Raw genomic sequence first — 22,386 nt, 5'->3', positions numbered from 1 at the left:
TTACCTGCCCCACATATGGATGCATCGATGCAAAAATCTAAGTCTGTACTTTCTCTTGGATTTCAGTCTATTTTCTTAGCAATGTACATTTAGCTTGTGCACTCAAGTACTATTTTGAAGTTAGACACTGTAAGACAATGTACTTTGAAAAACAGCTTTATTGAGATACAATTCACGTACCATAAAATTCACCCACTTAAAGTATAAAACTCAATAGTTTTTAGTATATTCATAGAGCTGTGCATTCATCACCACAATCAATTTTAGAACATTTTTATTAGCACACAACCCCCCTACTCCATATCCCTTAAATTTCACTCCCCAATTCTCCATCCCCCCTCAGCCCTAGACAACCACTAATCTATTTTCTGTCTCTGTAGATTTGCCTATTTTGGACATTTCATGTAAATGGAATCATATAATATGTGGTCCTTTGTGACTAACTTCTTTAACTTAGCCTAATGTTTTCAAGGTTCATCCACGTTGTAGCATGAATCATACTTCATTTTTTTTTATTGATGAATAATATTTCATTGTATGGATATAATACATTTATAGCGTGGATATAATGAGTGGATTTATCCATTCATCAGTTGATGGACATTTGAGTTGCTTCCTCTTTTTGGTTATTACAAATGATGCAGCTATGAACATTTATGTACAAGGTTTCCTGTGGACACATGTTTTCAATTATCTTGAGTATATACCTAGGAGTGGAATTTCTGGGTCATATGATAAATAAATGTTTAACCATTTGCAGAACTTCCAGACTGTTTTTCAAAGTGGCTGTACCATTTTACATTCCCACTAACATGTGTGAGACTTCCAATTTCTTCACATTCTTACCAACACTTGTTAGTATCTATATATTTTTTAATTAATTAATTAATTAATTTTTGATTGCGTTGGCTCTTCATTACTGCGTGCGGGCTTTCTCTAGTTGTGTTGAGCAGGGGGCTACTCTTCGTTGCGGTGCGCAGGCTTCTCATTGAGGTGGCTTCTCTTGTTGCGGAGCACGGGCTCTAGGCACGTGGGCTCAGTAGTTGTGGCTCACAGGCTCTAGAGCGCAGGCTCAGTAGTTGTGGCTCATGGGCTTAGTTGCTCCACGGCATGTGAGATCTTCCCGGACCAGAGCTCAAACCCATGTACCCTGCACTGGCAGGCGGATTCTTAACCACTGTGCCACCAGGGAAGCCCCAGTATCTATATTTTGACTGTAGCTCCGGTAGGCTGAATAATGGCCCCCACAGATATGTAGGATATCCCTGGAATCTGCAAATGTTACCTTGTATGGAAAAAAGAGTCTATGCAGATGTGATTAACTTAAAGATCTTGGGTTGCGGGAGATTATACTGGATTACCCAGGTGGGGCCTAAATGCAATCACTAGTATTTCTTAAAGGGACAGTTACTAAAAAGAGGCAGAGGGAGATTTGACTATAGAGAGAAAAAGAGAGGCAAGGTGACTATCAAGGAGGAGATTGAAGTGATGTCTCAAGCTCAGGAATGCCAGTAGCTACCAGAAGCTGGAAGAGGGAAGAAACAAATTCTTCCCTAGAGCCTTTGGAGAAAGTACAACCCCGTCAGCACCTGAATTTCAACCCAGTGAAGCTGATTTCAGGCTTCTGGCCTCCAGAAATGTGAGAAAGATGGAAGTATGTGTATATATCAAAGAGCAACAAGAGGAATTTTTGAATGATGAGAATATTCTGCTCTTCATTGTATTGATGTCAACATCTTGGTTGTGATATTGTCCTATAGTTTTGCAAGATGTTACCATTGGGGGAAAACTAGATAAAGGGCATATATAATCTCTCTGTAATATTTCTCACAATTGCGTTAGCCATTCTGGCAATATGCTACCCTAGTGTGTGGGTATTCGATAAAGCAACTTTACCCAGTGATAAACCATTTGTCCATAGGTCAATGTCCCATGCATTAATGAACATGCACCTTTCAACATTTTGGAAGTAGGATATGGACACATTTCTGCCAGTTTGGGTTGACACTAATATTCACTCTAAGGTGTCAATGCTACTGGGTCTACAGGGCATCAGAACCATTGAAAGGAGCGCTCCTGGTGAGGCAATGCACCTTGTCATAAAGACCTCATATCGCTGTAAAATATCTTTTACCTTTTCCCTCTAATTGTTATTTCTCTCCCCTCTTCTCTCTTCAACAAATGCGTCAGGGGAATCTTAATTTATCCAAGTAGGCATGTATCAATTTTGTTTTGTTTTTCTTTTTGTTGAAAAGAAAGACAGTCTGTGGTCCAAATCACCTGTAAACTTTACAGAATCCTTTCTAGGATTTTATAATCACAGGAGCTTTCCACCATGCAGATGATGAAGTCTGATGTGCAGTCAAAGGAACCAAGTTGACGTCCCCTTTTCCTTCCTATCAGTTTTTCTGATAGGTTTGCTCTGTTGTCCCAGAAATATTCCCAAGTAGTCTTTAGAACTCTAATGATTCTAATGACTTCTTCCCAGAATCAAATAGAAGTGAGTTAACCATTCATCTCTGGGGTGCCTCAGGAGTGAAAACAATCACAAACTAGACATGTCCTATCCACACCCCCTGACAGTGATGTAATGCTCCTGAACTTTGCTCCAGTAAATACCACAGCTGAGTCAGTGCTCAGAGCTCTTAGTTGAGTACATTCATTCATGACTGGCAGCTGAGTTTTTCATGACAGGCACTCTCACCTCTGCTTACAGTGTCTGTAGAATAAATGCACCACAGGGAATCTAAGTAAAACTTTTTGACAAATGCTCATAGTTATCTGTTTTTGGACACCCAAAGTTTATTTCACAAACAGAAAACCAAGAGTATGCACTCATTTATTTATTTAAAAAAATTTTTATTGGAGTATAGTTGCTTTACAATGTTGTGTCAGTTTCTACTGTACAGCAAAGTGAATCAGATATACGTATACGTATATCCCCTCTTTTTAGGATTTCCTTCCCATTTAGGTCACCACAAAGCATTGAGTGGAGTTCCCTGTGCTATACAGTAGGTTCTCATTAGTTATCTATTTTATACATAGTATCAATAGCATATATGTTATGCATTCACTTATACATTAGAAGTCTTTACTCATAAATACTGCATTATACGCTCTATACAAAGATACTTAGCTTTTGTAAGGGCCTCTGATCATGGATACTTGTATACAAGTTTATGACTTTCAGATCTTTTTCATTCTCCGGGTTCCCTTAAATCATCATGAAAGACTCGGAATGTGGTGAACACAGACATATTAGCTGGTTTGGAGATTGTCAGAGGGGTTGACCAAGGCAGTTGTTACCCTTCCTCATTAGTATTTTGCAAGTGAAAGAAAAGTCAAGAAACATTCACTGAGTACCTACTTAATGTGTAAGGTATTGTACCAGGCTTCGGGAGTGAGAGCAAGCAGCTTACCTAGTCTTTGCTGTCAAGTAGCTTGCAATTTACTAGCAAGAGAAACATGAATATACTCGATATAAATATATTCAATGAAAATATTGAATAATAGTGCAAGATGGCAATAAAATCTGCCATGGAATAATAGTTTGTTCTGAATTAAATAAGTTATACTTAAATACTTGGTCTGAGTTCAGTAGAGGGAGAGAACAATTCAAGCTTGGGTCACAAAAGGAAGGCCTGATAGAAAGCAGAAAGCTGGTAGACTGAGAGCATCTAGGCTAAAGATGCTATTTTCTGATTCTCTAAAGAAATGGACATCATCTAGCTTATCCCTGAGGATCGGGTATATCAACAACCAATATGTTAATTTTTTAATGATAAAATTTCTTATTTCCCGAAAGGGATTTCAGAATCATTTTTTCTCCCCTCCCTGCCCCTGCCAGTTCCAAACCCTGTGTTGCAGTGTGATACTTGTAATGGGAAAATACTGTGCAGTTTTCTTGCTTTCCCACAAGATCTTTGACTTCAGCCTTAGAAATTGTCCTGGGGAGCGAGGATTCCTGGGCTGTGGTCAGCACAAAGACTGGGTTAATAAAGTGTTTTTCTCTCTCTATGGGAAGATGACACACACATTTCTCCTAGTGTTACTCTGAGAGGAAGGAGTTGAAAAACTGGCTTAAGATTGCTGGACAGGTAACAGTAAGCCTCCTGATTTACAGCACACATCTCTCTACCTGTGCCTTTTCAGACACTTGTCTGGCTTTTTAGAACATTTCTCTAGCTGTGATTGCGCTATCACTAATGATAAGCATGAGTGAAAGGGGCCTCAGTGGACAGAGCTCTGGGCTGCCATCTAGGGTCCCCTGTCTTCCAACAAATGCCCATTAATTATTTCACAACCCTCACATCTGTGCCTGTAAAAATGAAGGCGATAGGCATCTTTGCTATGATGGATACCGTGAGGTCTGTTTGGGGATTTGGATTGATTGTAATTCTACACAGGTAAAACGCCTTACCCATATTTAATAGAAACATACAGTATGTATATCTTAAATTCCTCTGTACTCACAAATGCAATCTTTGTTAGCTAGATGCTACCTGTGAGTCTTACCATTTTTTCCCTCTTTTGAAGGTTTCTGGACATTGAAAGTGAAATGGTCAAGTTTGCCAGTTACTATGCTGGCATTGCTGTCGCGGTACTTGTCACAGGATATATTCAAGTTAGTGATGCCTCCATTTTATTTATAGATCAGCAGCTGGGTTCAAAGACGTGACAATGAAATGCAAAGTGTGTTCTTTAAAGCTATTCAGAAGTCCCAAGGACCACAGCTTTATTTCAGGCAGACAACAGACGGTGGGGAAGGATTCTTCCTCTCAGTTGGGGAGGAGCGCTTGTCCAGAGAAATGGAGAATAGACTTTTAGCTTCAGTGTCTTGTTCTCCCCTGCCCTCCCTGCTTCATCCTCTCATCTAAACTCAGAAATAGACAGTTGTGGGTGTGTTCGTACAGGGAGAGCGAGTACGAACCTTCTTCGTACCTGGAAAAAGCTGGGAGTGGGGAGTTGGAAGAAAGCAAACTTGACTTTCTTTTTCTCTGTTTTTGCTAAAGTCACACCAAACTGCAGTCCAACCCAAGTTCTGTAAACTGAATCCATATTCTAGATTTCAGTTATGGGAGGGCTTGGAGTTAACTCTTATTAAGGAAGAAAAGTATTTCATCTTTTTCCTACTAATGTAGGAAAAATAATAAATCCCCCCTACTCTCCATTCATTTAAGAATTCCAGGAAGTTAGTGTTAGTTGTAAAGAGAAATGAGTCAATTTTCACCGTTCTGGCACTGGAGTTTTAATGACAGTCTTATTTTTCTTGCATGGGGGAAACTATCAGCAAGATTCCCCGCTTATGTCATAATGTTTGTCTTACTTTCTCTGAAAATCATTGTCCAACAGCTGGAAAACAATGCATGAATGCTTATTGGCAGCCTTCTCAGGGGAAAAATTCATCAGAAGTGGCATGCAAAAGTAGTGATTTAAGAGCAATAATTTATTTTTGGTGTGATAAGCCTTCTTTTACACATGAGGGAAGTGAAGCTTAATAAGGTTAACTCTGCAAGTGGCCGAGCTGGATTCAAACCCAAGCCTCTGGCTTCCCTGTTTACAGTGGCTCGGCTCAGCCCCACTTTCGGCAGCAGATGTCAGAGCTCACACCTTAATTCCCAACAAGAGGCATGTTGTGAATTACTTTTGTCCTTTTCTCAACTGTCATAGTGAAAATATTTTCTTCTGAAAAGAGAAGGAAATAATGACTATTTTTATCACAATGCTAAACATTTCTTGCTCCATTTACAGATATGCTTTTGGGTAATTGCGGCAGCTCGTCAGATACAGAAAATGAGAAAACTGTACTTTAGGAGAATAATGAGAATGGAAATAGGATGGTTCGACTGCAATTCAGTGGGAGAGCTGAATACAAGATTTTCTGAGTAAGTGGCTGGTAGGACGTTTTAATGAATGTGTGATTTTTCGCTAATGAAACACTTGTTTCCAAATTAAATAACAATTGGAAACACACTTTCAGTTCTTTTTGATGCATTTTGTCTCTTAAGTTGGGCTTTTATAGGGAGCATGGCTTTTTTCATAGGTTTCACGGTTTCATCAAAATGACTATTTTTTTTTTAACATCTTTATTGGAGTATAATTGCTTTACAATGGTGTGTTAGTTTCTGCTTTATAACAAAGTGAATCAGTTATACATATACATATGTCCCCATATCTCTTCCCTCTTGCGTCTCCCTCCCTCCCACCCTCCCTATCCCACCCCTCTAGGTGGTCACAAAGCACCGAGCTGATCTCCCTGTGCTATGCGGCTGCTACCCACTAGCTAGCTATTTTACGTTTGGTAGTGTATATATGTCCATGCCACTCTCTCACTTTGTCCCAGCTTACACTTCCCCCTCCCCGTATCCTCAAGTCCATTCTCTAGTAGGTCTGCGTCTTTATTCCCATCTTGCCCCTAGGTTCTTCATAACAATTTTTTTTTTTTTTTAGATTCCATATATATGTGTTAGCATACAGTATTTGTTTTTCTCTTTCTGACTTACTTCACTCTGTATGACAGACTCTAGGTCCATCCACCTCAGTACGAATAACTCAATTTCGTTTCTTTTTATGGCTGAGTAGTATTCTATTGTATATATGTGCCACATCTTCTTTATCCATTCATCTGTTGATGGACACTTAGGTAGCTTCCATGTCCTGGCTATTGTAAATAGAGCTGCAATGAACATTTTGGTACATGACTCTTTTTGAATTATGGTTTTCTCAGGGTATATGCCCAGTAGTGGGATTGCTGGGTCATATGGTAGTTCTATTTTTAGTTTTTAAAGGACCCTCCATACTGTTCTCCATAGTGGCTGTATCAATTTACATTCCCACCAACAGTGCAAGAGGGTTCCCTTTTCTCCACACCCTCTCTAGCATTTATTGTTTGTAGGTATTTTCATGATGGCCATTCTGATTGGTGTGAGATGATATCTCATTGTAGTTTTGATTTGCATTTCTCTAATGATTAATGATGTTGAGCATTCTTTCATGTGTTTGTTGGCAATCTGTATATCTTCTTTGGAGAAATGTCTATTTATATCTTCTGCCCATTTTTGGATTGGGTTGTTTGTTTTTTGATATTGAGCTGCATGAGCTGCTTGTAAATTTTGGAGATTAATCCTTTGTAAGTTGCTTCATTTGCAAATATTTTCTCCCATTCTGAGGGTTGTCTTTTCGTCTTGTTTATGGTTTTCTTTGCTGTGCAAAAGCTTTTAAGTTTCATTAGGTCCCATTTGTTTATTTTTGTTTTTCTTTCCATTACTCTAGGAGGTGGGTCAAAAAGGATCTTGCTGTGATTTATGTCATAGAGTGTTCTACCTATGTTTTCCTCTAAGAGTTTTATAGTGTCTGGCCTTACATTTAGGTCTTTAATCCATTTTGAGTTTATTTTTGTGTATGGTGTTAGGGAGTGTTCTAATTGAATTCTTTCACATGTAGCTGTCCAGTTTTCCCAGCACCACTTATCGAAGAGGCTGTCTTTTCTCCACTGTATATTCTTGCCTCCTTTATCAAAGATAAGGTGACCATATGTGCGTGTGTTTATCTCTGGGCTTTCTATCCTGTTCCATTGATCTATATTTCTGTTTTTGTGCCAGTACCATACTGTCTTGATTACTGTAGCTTTGTAGTATAGTCTGAAGTCAGGGAGCCTGATTCCTCCAACTCTGTTTTTCTTTCTCAAGATTGCTTTGGCTATTCGGGGTCTTTTGTGTTTCCATACAAATTGTGAAATTTTTTATTCTAGTTCTGTGAAAAATACCAGTGGTAGTTTGATAGGGATTGCATTGAATCTGTAGATTGCTTTGGGTAGTATAGTCATTTTCACAATATTGATTCTTCCAATCCAAGAACATGGTATATCTCTCCATCTATTTGTATCATCTTTAATTTCTTTCATCAGTATCTTATAATTTTCTGCATACAGGTCTTCTGTCTCCTTAGGTAGGTTTATTCCTAGATATTTTATTCTCTTTGTGGCAATGGTAAATGGGAGTGTTTTCTTAATTTCAGTGTCAGATTTTTCATCATTAGTGTATAGGAAGGCAAGAGATTTCTGTGCATTAATTTTGTATCCTGCTACTTTACCAAATTCATTGATTAGCTCTAGTAGTTTTCTGGTAGCATGTTTAGGATTCTCTATATATAGTATCATTTCATCTGCAAACAGTGACAGCTTTACTTCTTCTTTTCCAATTTGGATTCCTTTTATTTCTTTTTCTTCTCTGATTGCTGTGGCTAAAACTTCCAAAACTATGTTGAATAATAGTGGTGAGAGTGGGCAACCTTGTCTTGTTCCTGATCTTAGTGGAAATGGTTTCAGGTTTACACCATTGAGGGTGATGTTGGCTGTGGGTTTGTCATGTATGGCCTTTATTATTTTGAGGTAAGAAGTTCCCTCTATGCCTACTTTCTGGAGAGTTTTTATCATAAATGGGTGTTGAATTTTGTCGAAAGCTTTCTTGCATCTGTTGAGATGATCATATAGTTTTTCTCCTTCAACTTGTTAGTATGGTGTATCACATTGATTGATTTGCATATATTGAAGGATCCTTGCATTCCTGGGATAAACCCCACTTGATCATGGTGTATGATCTTTTAATGTGCTGTTGGATTCTGTTTCCTAGTATTTTGTTGAGAATTTTTGCATCTATTTTCATCAGTGATATTGGCCTGTAGTTTTCTTTTTTTGTGACATCTTTGTCTGGTTTTGGTATCAGGGTGATGGTGGCCTCGTAGAATGAGTTTGGGAGTGTTCCTCCCTCTGCTATATTTTGGAAGAGTTTGAGAAGGATAGGTGTTAGCTCTTCTCTAAATGTTTGATAGAATTCGCCTGTGAAGCCATCTGGTCCTGGGCTTTTGTTTGTTGAAAGATTTTTAATCACAGTTTCAATTTCAGTGCTTGTGATTGGTCTGTTCATATTTTCTATTTCTTCCTGGTTCAGTCTCAGAAGGTTGTGCATTTCTAAGAATTCGTCCATTTCTTCCAGGTTGTCCATTTTATTGGCATATAGTTGCTTGTAGTAATCTCTCATGACCCTTTGTATTTCTGCAGTGTCAGTTGTTACTTCTCCTTTTTCATTTCTAATTCTATTGATTTGAGTCTTCTCCCTTTTTTTCTTGATGAGTCTGGCTAACGGTTTATCAATTTTGTTTATCTTCTCAAAGAACCAGCTTTTAGTTTTATTGATCTTTGCTATCATTTCCTTCATTTCTTTTTCATTTATTTCTGATCTGATCTTTATGATTTCTTTCCTTCTGCTAACTTTGGGGTTTTTTTGCTCTTCTTTCTCTAATTGCTTTAGTTGTAAGGTTAGGTTGTTTATTTGAGATGTTTCTTGTTTCTTAACATAGGATTGTATTGCTATAAACTTCCCTCATAGAGCTGCTTTTGCTGCATCCCATAGGTTTTGGGTCGTCGTGTTTTCATTGTCACTTGTTTCTAGGTATTTTTTGATTTCCTCTTTGATTTCTTCAGTGATCTGCTGGTTATTAAGTAGTGTATTGTTTAGTCTCCATGTGTTTGTATTTTTTACAGATTTTTTCCTGTAATTGATATCTAGTCTCATAGCGTTGTGGTTGGAAAAGATACTTGATACGATTTCAATTTTCTTAAATTTACCAAGGCTTGATTTGTGACCCAAGATATGATCTATCCTGGAGAATGTTCCATGAGCACTTGAGCAGAATGTGTATTCTGTTGTTTTTGGATGGAATGTCCCATAAATATCAATTAAGTCCATCTTGTTTAATGTATCGTTTAAAGCTTGTGTTTCCTTATTTATTTTCATTTTGGATGATCTGTCCATTGGTGAAAGTGGGGTGTTAAAGTCCCCTACTATGATTGTGTTACTGTCGATTTCCCCTTTTATGGCTGTTAGTATTTGCCTTATGTATTGAGGTGCTCCTATGTTGGGTGCATAAATATTTACAATTGTTATAACTTCTTCTTGGATTGATCCCTTGATCATTATGGAGTGTCCTTCTTTGTCTCTTGTAATAGTCTTTGTTTTAAAGTCTATTTTGTCTGATAAGAGAATTGCTACTCCAGCTTTCTTTTGATTTCCATTTGCATGGAATACCTTTTTCCATCCCCTCACTTTCAGTCTGTATGTGTCCCTAGGTTTGAAGTGGGTCTCTTGTAGACAGCATATATACGGGTCTTGTTTTTGCATCCATTCAGCCAATCTATGTCTTTTGGTTGGAGCATTTAATCCATTTACATTTAAGGTAATTATCGATATGTATGTTCCTATTACCATTTTCCTAATTGTTTTGGGTTTGTTACTGTAGGTCTTTTCCTTCTCTTGTGTTTCCTGCCTAGAGAAGTTCCTTTAGCATTTGTTGTAAAGCTGGTTTGATGGTGCTGAGTTCTCTTAGCTTTTGCTTGTCTGTAAACGTTTTAATTTCTCCATCAAATCTGAATGAGATCCTTGCTGGGTAGAGTAATCTTGGTTGTAGGTTTTTCTCCTTCATCACTTTAAATATGTCCTGCCACTCGCTTCTGGCTTGCAGGCTTTCTGCTGAAAGATCAGCTGTTAACCTTATGGGGATTCCCTTGTGTGTTATTTGTTGTTTTTCCCTTGCTGCTTTTAATACTTTTTCTTTGTATTTAATTTTTGATAGTTTGATTAATATATGTTTCTCCTTGCATTTATCCTGTATGGGACTCTCTGTGCTTCCTGGACTTGATTGACTATTTCCTTTCCCATATTGGGGAAGTTTTCAACTATAATCTCTTCAAATATTTTCTCAGTCCCTTTCTTTTTCTCTTCTTCTTCTGGGACCCCTATAAGTCGAATGTTGGTGCATTTAATATTGTCCCAGAGGTCTCTGAGACTGTTCTCAATTGTTTTCATTCTTTTTTTTTATTCTGCTCTGAGGTAGTTATTTCCACTATTTTATCTTCCAGGTCACTTATCCGTTCTTCTGCCTCAGTTATTCTGCTATTGATCCCTTCTAGAGAATTTTTAATTTCATTTATTGTGTTGTTCATCACTGTTTGTTTGCTCTTTAGTTCTTCTAGGTCCTTGTTAAACGTTTCTTGTATTTTCTCCATTCTATTTCCAAGATTTTGGATCATCTTTACTATCATTATTCTGAATCCTTTTTCAGGTAGACTGCCTATTTCCTCTTCATTTGTTAGGTCTGGTGTGTTTTTGCCTTACTCCTTCATCTGCTGTGTGTTTCTCTGTCTTCTCATTTTGCTTAACTTACTGTGTTTGGGGTCTCCTTTTTGCAGGCTGCAGGTTTGTAGTTCCCCTTGTTTTTGGTGTCTGTCCCCAGTGGCTAAGGTTGGTTCAGTGGGTTGTGTAGGCTTCCTGGTGGAGGGGACTAGTGCCTGTGTTCTGGTGGATGAGGCTGGATCTTGTCTTTCTGGTGGGCAGGTCCACGTCTGGTGGTGTGTTTTGGGGTGTCTGTGGCCTTAGTATGATTTTAGGCAGCCTCTGTGCTAATGGATGGTGTTGTGTTCCTGTCTTGGTAGTTGTTTGGCATAGGGTGTCCAGCACTGTAGCTTGCTCGTCGTTGAGTGGAGCTGGGTTTTGGCGTTGAGATGGAGATATCTGGGAGATTTTCGCCGTTTGATATTACGTGGATTTGGAAGGTCTCTTGTGGACCACCATCCTGAACTTGGCTCTCCCACCTCAGAGGCACAGCCCTGACGCCTGGCTGGAGCACCAAGAGCCTGTCATCCACACGGAAAAAGAGAAAAAGGGAAAAAATAAATATATCATTGCTCCCCAAGTCCACCTCCTGAATTTGGGATGAATCCTTTTCTATTCAGGTATTCCACAGATGCAGGTACATCAAGTTGATTGTGGAGATTTAATCCGCTGCTCCTGAGGCTGCTGGGAGAAATTTCCCTTTCTCTTCTTTGTTCACACAGCTCCCGGGGTTCAGCTTTGGATTTGGCCCCGCCTCTGCGTGTAGGTCGCCTGAGGGCATCTGTTCTTCGCTCACACAGGACAGGGTTAAAGGAGCAGCTGCTTCCGGGGCTCTGGCTCACTCAGGCCTGGGGGAGGGAAGGGTACAGATGCGGGGCGAGCCTGCGGCGGCAGAGGCCGGCGTGACGTTGCACCAGCCTGAGGCGCGCTGTGCGTTCTCCCGGGGAAGTTGTCCCTGGATCACAGGACCCTGGCAGTGGCGGGCTGCACAGGCTCCCGGGAGGGGCGGTGTGGATAGTGACCTGTGCTTGCACACAGGCTTCTTGGTGGCAGCAGCAGCAGCCTTAGCGTCTCATGCCCGTCTCTGGGGTCCGTGCTGATAGCTGCGGCTTGCGCCGATTCTGGAGCTCCTTTAAGCGGCGCTCTTAATCCTCTCTCCTCGCGCACCAGGAAACAATGAGGGAAGAAAAAGTCTCTTGCCTCTTCAGCTGCTCCAGACTTTTTCCCGGACACCCTCCCGGCCAGCTGTGGCGCACTAGCCCCTTCAGGCTGTTTTCACGCGGCCAACCCCAGTCTCCTCCCTGGGATTCGACCTCCGAAGCCCGAGCCTCAGCTCCCAGCCCCCGCCCACCCCGGCGGGTGAGCAGACAAGCCTCTCAGGCTGGTGAGTGCTGCTCGGCGCCGAGCCTCTGTGCGGGAATCTCTCCGCTTTGCCCTCCGCACCCCTGTGGCTGCGCTCTCCTCCGTGGCTCCGAAGCTTCCCCCCTCCACCACCCGCAGTTGCCACCCGCGAAGGGGCTTCCTAGTGTGTGGAAACCTTTCCTCCTTCACAGCTCCCTCCCACTGGTGCAGGTCCCGTCCCTATTCTTTTGTCTTTGTTTTTTCTTTTTCCTTTTGCCCTACCCAGGTACGTGGGGAGTTTCTTGCCTTTTGGGAGGTCTGAGGTCTTCTGCCAGCGTTCAGTAGGTGTTCTGTAGGAGTTGTTCCACATGTAGTTGTATTTCTGATGTATTTGTGGGGAGGAAGGTGATCTCCACGTCTTACTCTTCCGCCATCTTGAAGCTCCTCCAAAATGACTATTAAAAATTGAAAGTCGGGATACTATAATTTGGTTTGTAGGTCCTGGACTAAAATACTAAAAATGAAGTATTATAGAAGAGAGTTTAAAGGATATAGGGTTATTTGATCTTGAAAGAAGAAATTGAGGGATGTCACAATCTATGTACCCATAAGGAAGACAATATGATTAGAAAGAATTATCTTGCTTTGTCTGTTGACATAATTTCCACATATAATGACAAAAACAAAAAAAAAAATTCAAAATAGTTTGAGAAAGATTCAAACTGAAAAACTAGATTTAAATCCAGTTTACACCTAAATACTAGTTTGGGTCATTAATAGTGCCCCCCCCACCCCGCCCATAATTTTTGAATGAGCCCTGAGTAATGAGAATCATTGAACCGTGTTGAATTTAAGTTTGAGGTCCCATGAAAGACAGTTAGTGTGTAGTGTAGTGAAGATAAAAGCAGACTGAATGTTGGGGCCCCTGGACTCCAGCACTCATTCTGCCCTTTATTTACTTTGACCTTGAACAGATACTTAACCTTGCTAGAATACAATTGTGTAATCTCTCTGTAACGTCTAAGGTCCTTTTTTGCTATCAAGTCCTGAGCCTTGTTTGCTCCATCTGGACAAGAGATTATGGGAATGTTCACAGGAATATGAATGTAATGTAATTATAGTCAACCAGTACTCTGGAGCACTTACCCTATGCAAGGCATAAAGATATACCACAGAACTCCTGATCTCAAGGAACTTTCAGCCTAGTAGGAGGGATAAAGGGTTCAAGCAAATAATCGGAGCTAACATACATTGATTGCTTACTATATGCTAGGCACTGGTCTACATATTGGGGTGGCCAAAAAGTTCGTTCGGATTTTCCATATGTTACAGAAAAACCCGAACGAACTTTTGGGCCAACCCAATACTTTACGTGTATTAACTAATCCTCACTGCTACCGACTGAGGTAGGTTCTGTTTTTATCTGTATTTTATAGATGAGGAAACTGAGACACAGAAAGGCTAAGTAACTTGCCCAAGAAGAGCTTGTGTTTAAATTTGGAGTCTGACTCCAGAGTCTGTGCTGTTAACCACAATTCTATACTGCCTATAAGCAGAAAGCAATAATTATATACACATGTATACAGATTAATTACATTGCTATGGAAACACAGGAAAGAAGATATTACTTCTCCCTGGGGGATTATATAAATTTTTATGAAATAGGTGGTATGTGAGTAGAACCTTGAGGCTGAAAAGATTTAGTAGGTATAAAGGAAAGAAGGGCTGTTTAGGACAAACCAAGGATATTAGCTTTAAGAAAGAAAGAGACAAATAAGAGGGTTTCCAAAAGTCTTTGCCTATGTTGAATGAACACCAGTCAGGAAAACTGGATTAAGGACACACTCCCTTGGCTCTGAGGGGAGAGGCTTGCTGCCCTCCCAAGCTGCAGCAAAATTTCCAAGATGTGAGAAGCTATTAAGTTTCCCAAGGGCAATGGGGTACAGAAATAGGAGTGTTTAGAAAGGAAAGATTGTACTTTCTCAGCAAGATTGAATTGAATCGACCAAATTCAGTTTTAGTGACCAAAGCCTCTCTTGTTTCTAGTGATATTAACAAAATCAATGATGCCATTGCCGACCAAATGGCCATTTTCATTCAGCGCATGACCACGAGCGTCTGTGGGTTCCTGCTGGGATTTTACCGGGGTTGGAAACTGACCTTGGTTATTATCTCTGTCAGCCCTCTCATTGGGATTGGAGCAGCCATCATTGGTCTGGTAAGAATGTCTTCTCACTTCTCTCCATAGGAAGACTTTTGCACTGAGAAACAGCCAAAAATGTGAAGCTTGATTCCCTTCTCCTGAGTACGTTTAGTCAACATCATTATCACCATTTTGATTTATTTTGTTTGATTATTACTCAGTATCAAATAACATTCCATTATTAGGTTAGGGATTAATAATGTTTTAATAACACAAATATTATTGTATTAATAACAATAATAGCTACATTAATTGAATATTTACTATTTTGCCAGGCACTGTTAGGAGCCTCAAGGACATGATCTCTAATTTTACAACAATCTTATAAAGTATTAATGCCATTTTAGATATAAGAAATGGAGGCTCAGAGAGGTAAAGGGACTTGTCTGGAACTGCACAGCCAGTGAATGACAGAATAGGATTCAAATTCAAGGAAGCCTGATTCTAAATCCCCACTCACTCTGCAGTGTGCCTGTGGCTTCCCGTGGTCTCCCAAGTTCAGATGCTCCCCTCAGAAAGGCCCAACAAATAAAAGAGATTTCTGCAATTACACTGTGTTCTCCATTCCATCTGATCAGTTTCAGAGAGAGGGTTATCTGACCCATTCAGAGAAGTATCCCAGTCACAGTTTCCATTCCCCAGGTATGCAGGCCAAGGAAAAGTAGAGGAGTAGGAATTTGGGGTCATCTCAGTTAAAAAACACTCCCAAGGATTGAGAAATTATTCTATTTTACTTTTAGAGCAGCCACATTAGATAACAGGTCATGGGATCAGGCACACTAATAATTTGCTGTAAATGAGAATAGAATTTAAGTGAAAAGCTGCACACACATTCACATAATTGAGCAACAGGTACCGATCTCCATGACTGTATTTTCTAGCAAAATACTCTCTACACTCCACTGGCTGTATTACTCAAACGTTTCCCAGGTAATACAGAGTGACAATAGCAAAGAGCTCATTCCACTTAACTAGGTCACCACCTGGCTCTACCACCTGGCTCAAGAAAGATATGTTCGGGAGGGTGGGAGGGAGGGAGATGCAAGAGGGAAGAGATATGGGAACATATGTATATGTATAACTGATTCACTTTGTTATAAAGCAGAAACTAACACACCATTGTAAAGCAATTATACTCCAATAAAGATGTTAAAAAAAAAAAAAAGAAAGATATGTTCAACTTGTCAAAATGTCAGTTTCCTCATCTTTAAAATAAGGTTAGTACCTCCCAAAGTCATTGTGATGACTCAAGGCATTATCCATGTTATGCACTTAGCATGGCATCTGGCACAGAATTAATTACTAAAGAGATACTAGCTTTTATTTTTTTCCCAATCCACCAAATCATGCAAGTTTTACAACAGTCTTTCCTACCAAATGCTTTCCAGCTGCACTCCAGGGAAGCCTCAACTTCCACAGAGGGTCACTGGGGAGTCTGTAAACATTTGATTCAGCATTTTTTTCCCTCCAAAAAAATTTAATCTCTTTCTTCAAACCCACAAAAGATTAATATTCACACTCAAATGGATCATATGTCATGTCTTAACATGTTGGAGACCAACAACATAAACTGATTAACTTGATTTCAAATAGGCTCAAAGCACAGTTTCTCTTGTCGTCTCAGTGTCCATATTTCAACTTCTTGTAAATGTGTCACCGATTTGGAATGTTGTAGCTCTGCACTTGTTTCTTCTTGAATTCAGGTGTGTGCATGTTTGTGTAAAATGATGCGAGCAATTTCACTAAGCTCAATTCAAAAGCAGGACAAAAAAAGGTGGAGGGGGCAATATATGACATATTAGAATATGACATATTAGAACTGATTGTGGGTTTTGTATGCCTTTGTATGACTTTTATATACCTACGATGGGAAACATGAACAACTGTTAGATATTTCCCAATATACATCTTTTAAGTTCCTATAACAGTTTAATTGAAGTATCAAGAGATTCTTTAATGTGCCATTACAATAAAAACTGATAACATTCTCAACTACTTAATTTTCTCATTACTATGCTCATTACATATTTCAGAAGTAAATTAGAAGAGGATTGTGGTAAAAACTGCCATACCACCCAAAGTCAAATTTTAATTTTGATTAAAATAGCCTTACTTTCCTTTATTGTTGCCTTCCAATTCACAAGATTTATAAAATGTGGACTTGTGAAATAAATATATTGTAATAAAATACCACTTTTACTTATCTTATATGTTAAAATTCTAAGATTTTGTTTGATAAGGGTTTTGCTGCTAAAAGTTCGGAAAAACTTGGAAGATAAACTCCCTTAGTCTGGATACTATATATATTTTTAGGTTTCTGAGTCAGTTAATCTTTCACAACATTTGCTTTTTCCCCTTGTTGTTTCTTAATCTATGCCAGGGAAGTCTTTGGTGGTTGATTCTAACTAGGACTCAATCCAGGTCCAATTTTAGAAAAACTAACTTTAATATTAAGTGCAATGTCTTTTTCTTTCCTTTTGCAAAAAGCAAAACTAGTTAGTTGAGTCCCTACAGTTGAGTCAAGTGGTGTAATATTTATCTGAAGCTTTCTCCTATGGAATTACCTCTGCTGCATCATGCCTTTGCATGCTCAGAACCTCTCCCTTATTCTATATTCTAATGAATATGACACCTGCATGGGCCTCTGGTCTTTGCATCTGGTATTTGTCTGTAAACTGTGGCATGGCCTTTGGACAATAGCAATGAACTCTGACATGGTTTGACTTGAAAACGTCATTAATATGATGACTGAAACACTGTGGTCACATAGAATGCCCTATTTAGGACATACTCTGTGAGAAGTTTTGTGGAGGCTGACTTTTAATGGAGTCATTTTGATATGTCAACAACCAAACACCCATGGATGAGGCTTAACATGGCTCAAACTTGGACCAAATTCTTTCCTCGGTAAACGCTGTTCCAGTGGGAATCTAGTCTTGTATGAAACTGTGCTACATGTTTGCTCTGCTAGATGATCAGTGAATGGCGGAGTGACTTACCTGATTATCTGGTCTTCACATTTTATTTTTTTCGTTTGGACTTCAGAGTGTGTCCAAGTTTACAGACCATGAATTGAGGGCCTATGCCAAAGCAGGGGCAGTGGCTGATGAAGTCATCTCATCTATTCCAACAGTGGCTGCTTATGGTGGTGAGAAAAAAGAGGTTGAAAGGTTAGTTAATTGAAATGTCTGCCACTTTCCTGAATTTTGTTGATCTGCATACTATCCTGAATCTTCCCCATTTTGTATAAAGTGGCAGATTCACCTTGCTATGGTACCCTGAGGGAGCTTTTGTTCAAGAGGTAGCTAAGCTAAGCAATTAGATTGGTCAAAGCACCTACAAAAGACTCCCAAGACTTTAGCTCTGTGTTCTTGAAGATGTTGCAGTTGGTGGCTTTTAGAAAGCCATCTTAAGTTGGATATTTGTTTCATTCTCTGATGGTGTGTGTGTACACACACCATACTTCATGCCCGTCTAAAACACTGTCTTCTGACATTAAGGAAAAGCCTACCTGATCTAAAATGCAATTTTGCACATTTTTATTGAGCACTTTTTTATTCAATGTGTTTTATTCAGCTACTGTACTATGTGCTCTTTTTAAGTCTAAGATTTCCATTTAATCAAGTAAAATTTAGCATTGATATATTATAGACCATCATTCTAGGAGATTAACTGTTAATGAAAATCAAAACCAAATGACCAAAACAACACAGTTGTCAAAACTTTGATTTTATTTATTCTTCCATTTATCTAGTTTTTGTTGAGTGCTTATCAGGTGCCAGGTACTGATTTTATAAACCAGCCACCAACTTAACTAAACTTTTATTTCATATGTTGTAGATCTAGTATGATCACATTCTCAGTTGCTACCAAATTCACCAAATGAAAAAGAGAATAGAATTTACAACCTCTGATTATCCTCTTTTCATTTTTTTTCTTTTGCTTCCTTTGTTTGTGAAGTGGTTACCTTACTTCTCATAAAAAATTGCATTAGCATATTTCCTCCACTATGGAAGATATTATCTTTCATGTCATGTGACTTAATGAGAGAATTCAAACACAAATAATACTAGACCCCTCGTGGTCAAACATTTGTGTTGAAAATTCTTTTCTCTTGGGGCAAAGCTTACCCCACTGTACTCATCCAAGAAGTAATCAACTATGAGGCTTTGTTAGGCATCATCCTTTCAACACATTGTCATTGCCAGGTTGAAGCAAATTTTAAGGAACTACACAGGCATTATTGTTGTTTTCTTTCCCTAAAGCTGCCCTGTGTTTGGAATGATTTTATAATCATTGATTAAAACCACTGCATTGTGGCCTGTTTTAAACATTTTAACTTGAACTGCTGCTGCTGCTATTGCTGTTGCTGAAATAGACTCAAATGTTTTCTCTTCACAGGTATGAGAAAAATCTTGTGTTTGCCCAGCGTTGGGGAATTAGAAAAGGGATAGTGATGGGATTCTTTACTGGATTCATGTGGTGTCTCATCTTCTTGTGTTACGCTCTGGCCTTCTGGTACGGCTCCAGACTTGTCCTGGATGATGGAGAATATACAGCAGGAACCCTTGTCCAGGTACTTCCATCTTGATGACCTAGATAGAACATTTCCTGCCAGTATCTCAGAAAAGTCCACAGTGAAGGCATTCTGTTTATCCCATTAGTGTTTGAAGGAGGAAAGCCTCAACGATTTGATGGAGTCCATCTGTTGAAACAGCAATACTTATGCCTTTTATAGTAAAGGGATGCTGAGCATTTGAGTTCATGAGACTCGTGATTTCATGCTTTCCAATCAACAGAAGATTTTATAGCTGTAAAACAATGATTTTTCTGACTGAGTCCAAAAGACGAAAATGGAAAGTCAGGGATCTCCTAGCTAAAAATTAACAGCTTATGTGGTTGAGCTTAATAATGGCATAAGATATGTGCTAATGGACATAGTTGTTAAATACACTCACTCATAGTTACTAAAATACAAAGCCAATAATATCCTCAACTGAATAGGTAAGACAAGTATATTTTATTTCTCACTTGCACTGTAGCCATGCTATAGCTAATGCCTTGGCTACTTTAATTTCCAGTATCTTTTCAGTTGTCCTTTCAAGAATTAATTATAGAGCATCTACTATATGCCAGACTCATGCAAAGTGTAGAGAATTCAATAGTGAGCAAAAGAAATGCGATATTTGCCTTGATGGAATTTACAGTTTAGTAGGGAAGCGAAACAATAAATAATCACATAATGCGTAATGACGGTGGTATTATATGCTACAGAGGACAGGGACCTCGACAGTGAATAGCAGGTGTGGATGGAGTCAGGGAAAGCTCTTCCTCCCGCTCACCTTTCCTCCTTAGCTTAGCGCCTCTCCTTACAGTTAGACTGTTGTCATTGTTCAGATTCCCAACTGGATGGCACTTCTCCAGTCAGGTCTTCCATGCTTATCCAATCTTTTATTATTTATTTATTTATTTTAAATTAATTAATTAATTTGTGGCTGCGTTGGGTCTTCGTTGCTGTGTGCAGGCTTTCTCTAGTTGCGGCGAGCGGGGGCTACTCTTCGTTTCGGTGAGTGGGCTTTTCACTGCGGTGGCTTCTCTGGTTGCGGAGCAGGGGCTTTAGACGCGCCGGCTTCAGTAGTTGTGGCACGTGAGCTCAGTAGTTGTGGCTCGCGGGCTCTAGAGCGCAGGCTCAGTAGTTGTGGCACACGGGCTTAGTTGCTCCACGGCATGTGGGATCTTCCCAGACCAGGGATCGAACCCGTGTCCCCTGCATTGGCAGGCGGATTCTTAACCACTGCGCCACCAGGGAAGTCCCCCAATCTTTTATTCTCCTGCATGGTTTGCTGAACTTTTCCTTCAGAGTCCTTGAGTGAATCTGAACACTTGCATTTATTTACATTTGTTCCTGTCCCTTCCCACCCTCATACAGTAAGCTCCATGAGGTCAGGGAGGTAAAACATGAAATATATGTTCCATTTGGTCTGTTAATTATTCAATAAATTATATTAATTTAAAAAGCATGGAAGTGGTTTCATATAAGATTCTTAAATATATATATTTTGGCTCCAGATTCTAGGTAGGACAGGCATCAATTAAATAATGCAAAATACCAAAATTTTGTGCACCAGAAATTTGCTAGCTAGAAACCTGCAATTTGAGACCTACTGCTTTTATATAAATACATCTCTAGGGAAAGTTGAATAGAAATTTCACTTGCAAATAGAAATGGTTATTAGAGGTCAGACCATAATCATTCTGAGGCGCTGACTTTATTTCATTAAGAGCATGGTAATACACTAAGAATGACTTTTTAAAATTCAGTTTTTCTTTGAAAGATAAACAGCTGGCATCACTTGAAGTTTGTTTAAAAAAGTTAAATATGATAAATCATGTTAAAATGTTTTGTAAACCTTAAAGGGATAGCATAGATGGAAAGTGTTACTATTACCGTAATTTAACCACTTTTTTTTTTCCACACTTCTTTTTTTAACCACTTTCTTAATAACTTTTAATATAGCTTTGCACATTTGAAAAGCCAGTGAAAGTACTGCAGGTCTAAAATCTGACTATAAAGTCCTTTGTCTTTATTGACCTAATGATTCTTAAGAACTTTCAAGTTGACCAAACTAGAAATACCAGTAGTTGACTTTAGTCTCAGCAGCTTGTATCTGTTCGCTCTGCAGAAAGATATGCACTGAGAAAAGACATCCTTCTTTTGACTCCTTGCCTGCAAGGAGGGGACAGAAGTGTGCACAAATAACAGTTCAGAGGGAAAAATGAAAAAATGGTCAATTGAAAATACACAATTCCAGTTGGAACCACTGAATTACCACTGAGTTACCCTTGGTAACTCTCTCCAGTGAAGATCCAATTTTATGGTTCTGTTAAAAGATAAACTGAGGCATATTAAAATTTTTAAAAGTTTGTTTGAGAAAAAATAACTCCTATTGGGCACACCAAACCAGAAGTGGTTAGAGGGGGTCTATTAATAAAAGCTAGGGGAAAGACTTTTATAGAGAAGAGGAGGAAGCAAAGCAAAGAAATTATTTGATCGACTGTAGCTTAAGTAGTTGCCTTATTGGGGAAAGCCTAATTGGCTGTTCGTGATTGGTTGTCCTTAGGTTTTGATTTCTTAGCCTTGAGGCATGCAGGCTTAGGTTCTGATCGCTTATGTAGGCTGCTACATTAGGTGGCATTAAAGCCACCTCGGTCTAACGGCATCCTTGTTTAACTCATTTAACAAGTTCTCACCTTCAAGTTTCCTGCCTGTTGGATTATAGGCTACTCTATACCTTCTGTAAATAATTCCTTCTCTCAACTGATATTTCTTGAGTACTTACTCTGTGCAGACATGGCATACTATGTGTCTCTAACATTTTAATCATCAATAACTAACCTCACCTCCTTTTCCTAAACTTTTCCTTGCAAGCCTCCACTTACATCTTAAGAAACTTTTCTTTGGGAAGATGAGAGACATTCTTTAACAGTATAATCATTGGTAAGCATTCCCTTTCTGGTTCTCTCTCTCCCTCTCTCTCTCTCTTTCTCTTGAGCGTGCATGCACTTTTTTGGCCAGGCTCTGAGCAACAAACTATAAAGGCTGAGTTTGCATAAGCTGAGTTGAGTGTTTTTAATACATTAAACTAATTAACAATTAGGTTAATCTAACACATT

At 39.2% G+C, this 22,386-nt stretch overlaps 1 protein-coding gene across 3 annotated transcripts in view; it reads left to right on the top strand.

Moving 5' to 3' along the window:
* Nucleotides 1–22,386, top strand: part of ABCB11 (ATP binding cassette subfamily B member 11) — an 82,731-nt gene that overhangs the window by 8,791 nt on the left and 51,554 nt on the right. For all 3 annotated transcript variants that reach the window (XM_061201425.1, XM_061201435.1, XM_061201416.1), the window contains exons 5-9: nt 4,537–4,624; nt 5,752–5,885; nt 14,556–14,727; nt 17,758–17,882; nt 19,114–19,288. In XM_061201425.1, the coding sequence (XP_061057408.1) occupies nt 4,537–4,624; nt 5,752–5,885; nt 14,556–14,727; nt 17,758–17,882; nt 19,114–19,288 (694 nt within the window). The remainder of the gene's footprint in view (nt 1–4,536; nt 4,625–5,751; nt 5,886–14,555; nt 14,728–17,757; nt 17,883–19,113; nt 19,289–22,386) is intronic.

The sequence above is a fragment of the Eubalaena glacialis genome, chromosome 1, assembly GCF_028564815.1.
Source record: "Eubalaena glacialis isolate mEubGla1 chromosome 1, mEubGla1.1.hap2.+ XY, whole genome shotgun sequence".
NCBI classification, from domain to species: domain Eukaryota; kingdom Metazoa; phylum Chordata; class Mammalia; order Artiodactyla; family Balaenidae; genus Eubalaena; species Eubalaena glacialis.
Note: the sequence above shows the minus strand (reverse complement) of the source record. Positions and strands in the feature narration are given on the sequence as shown.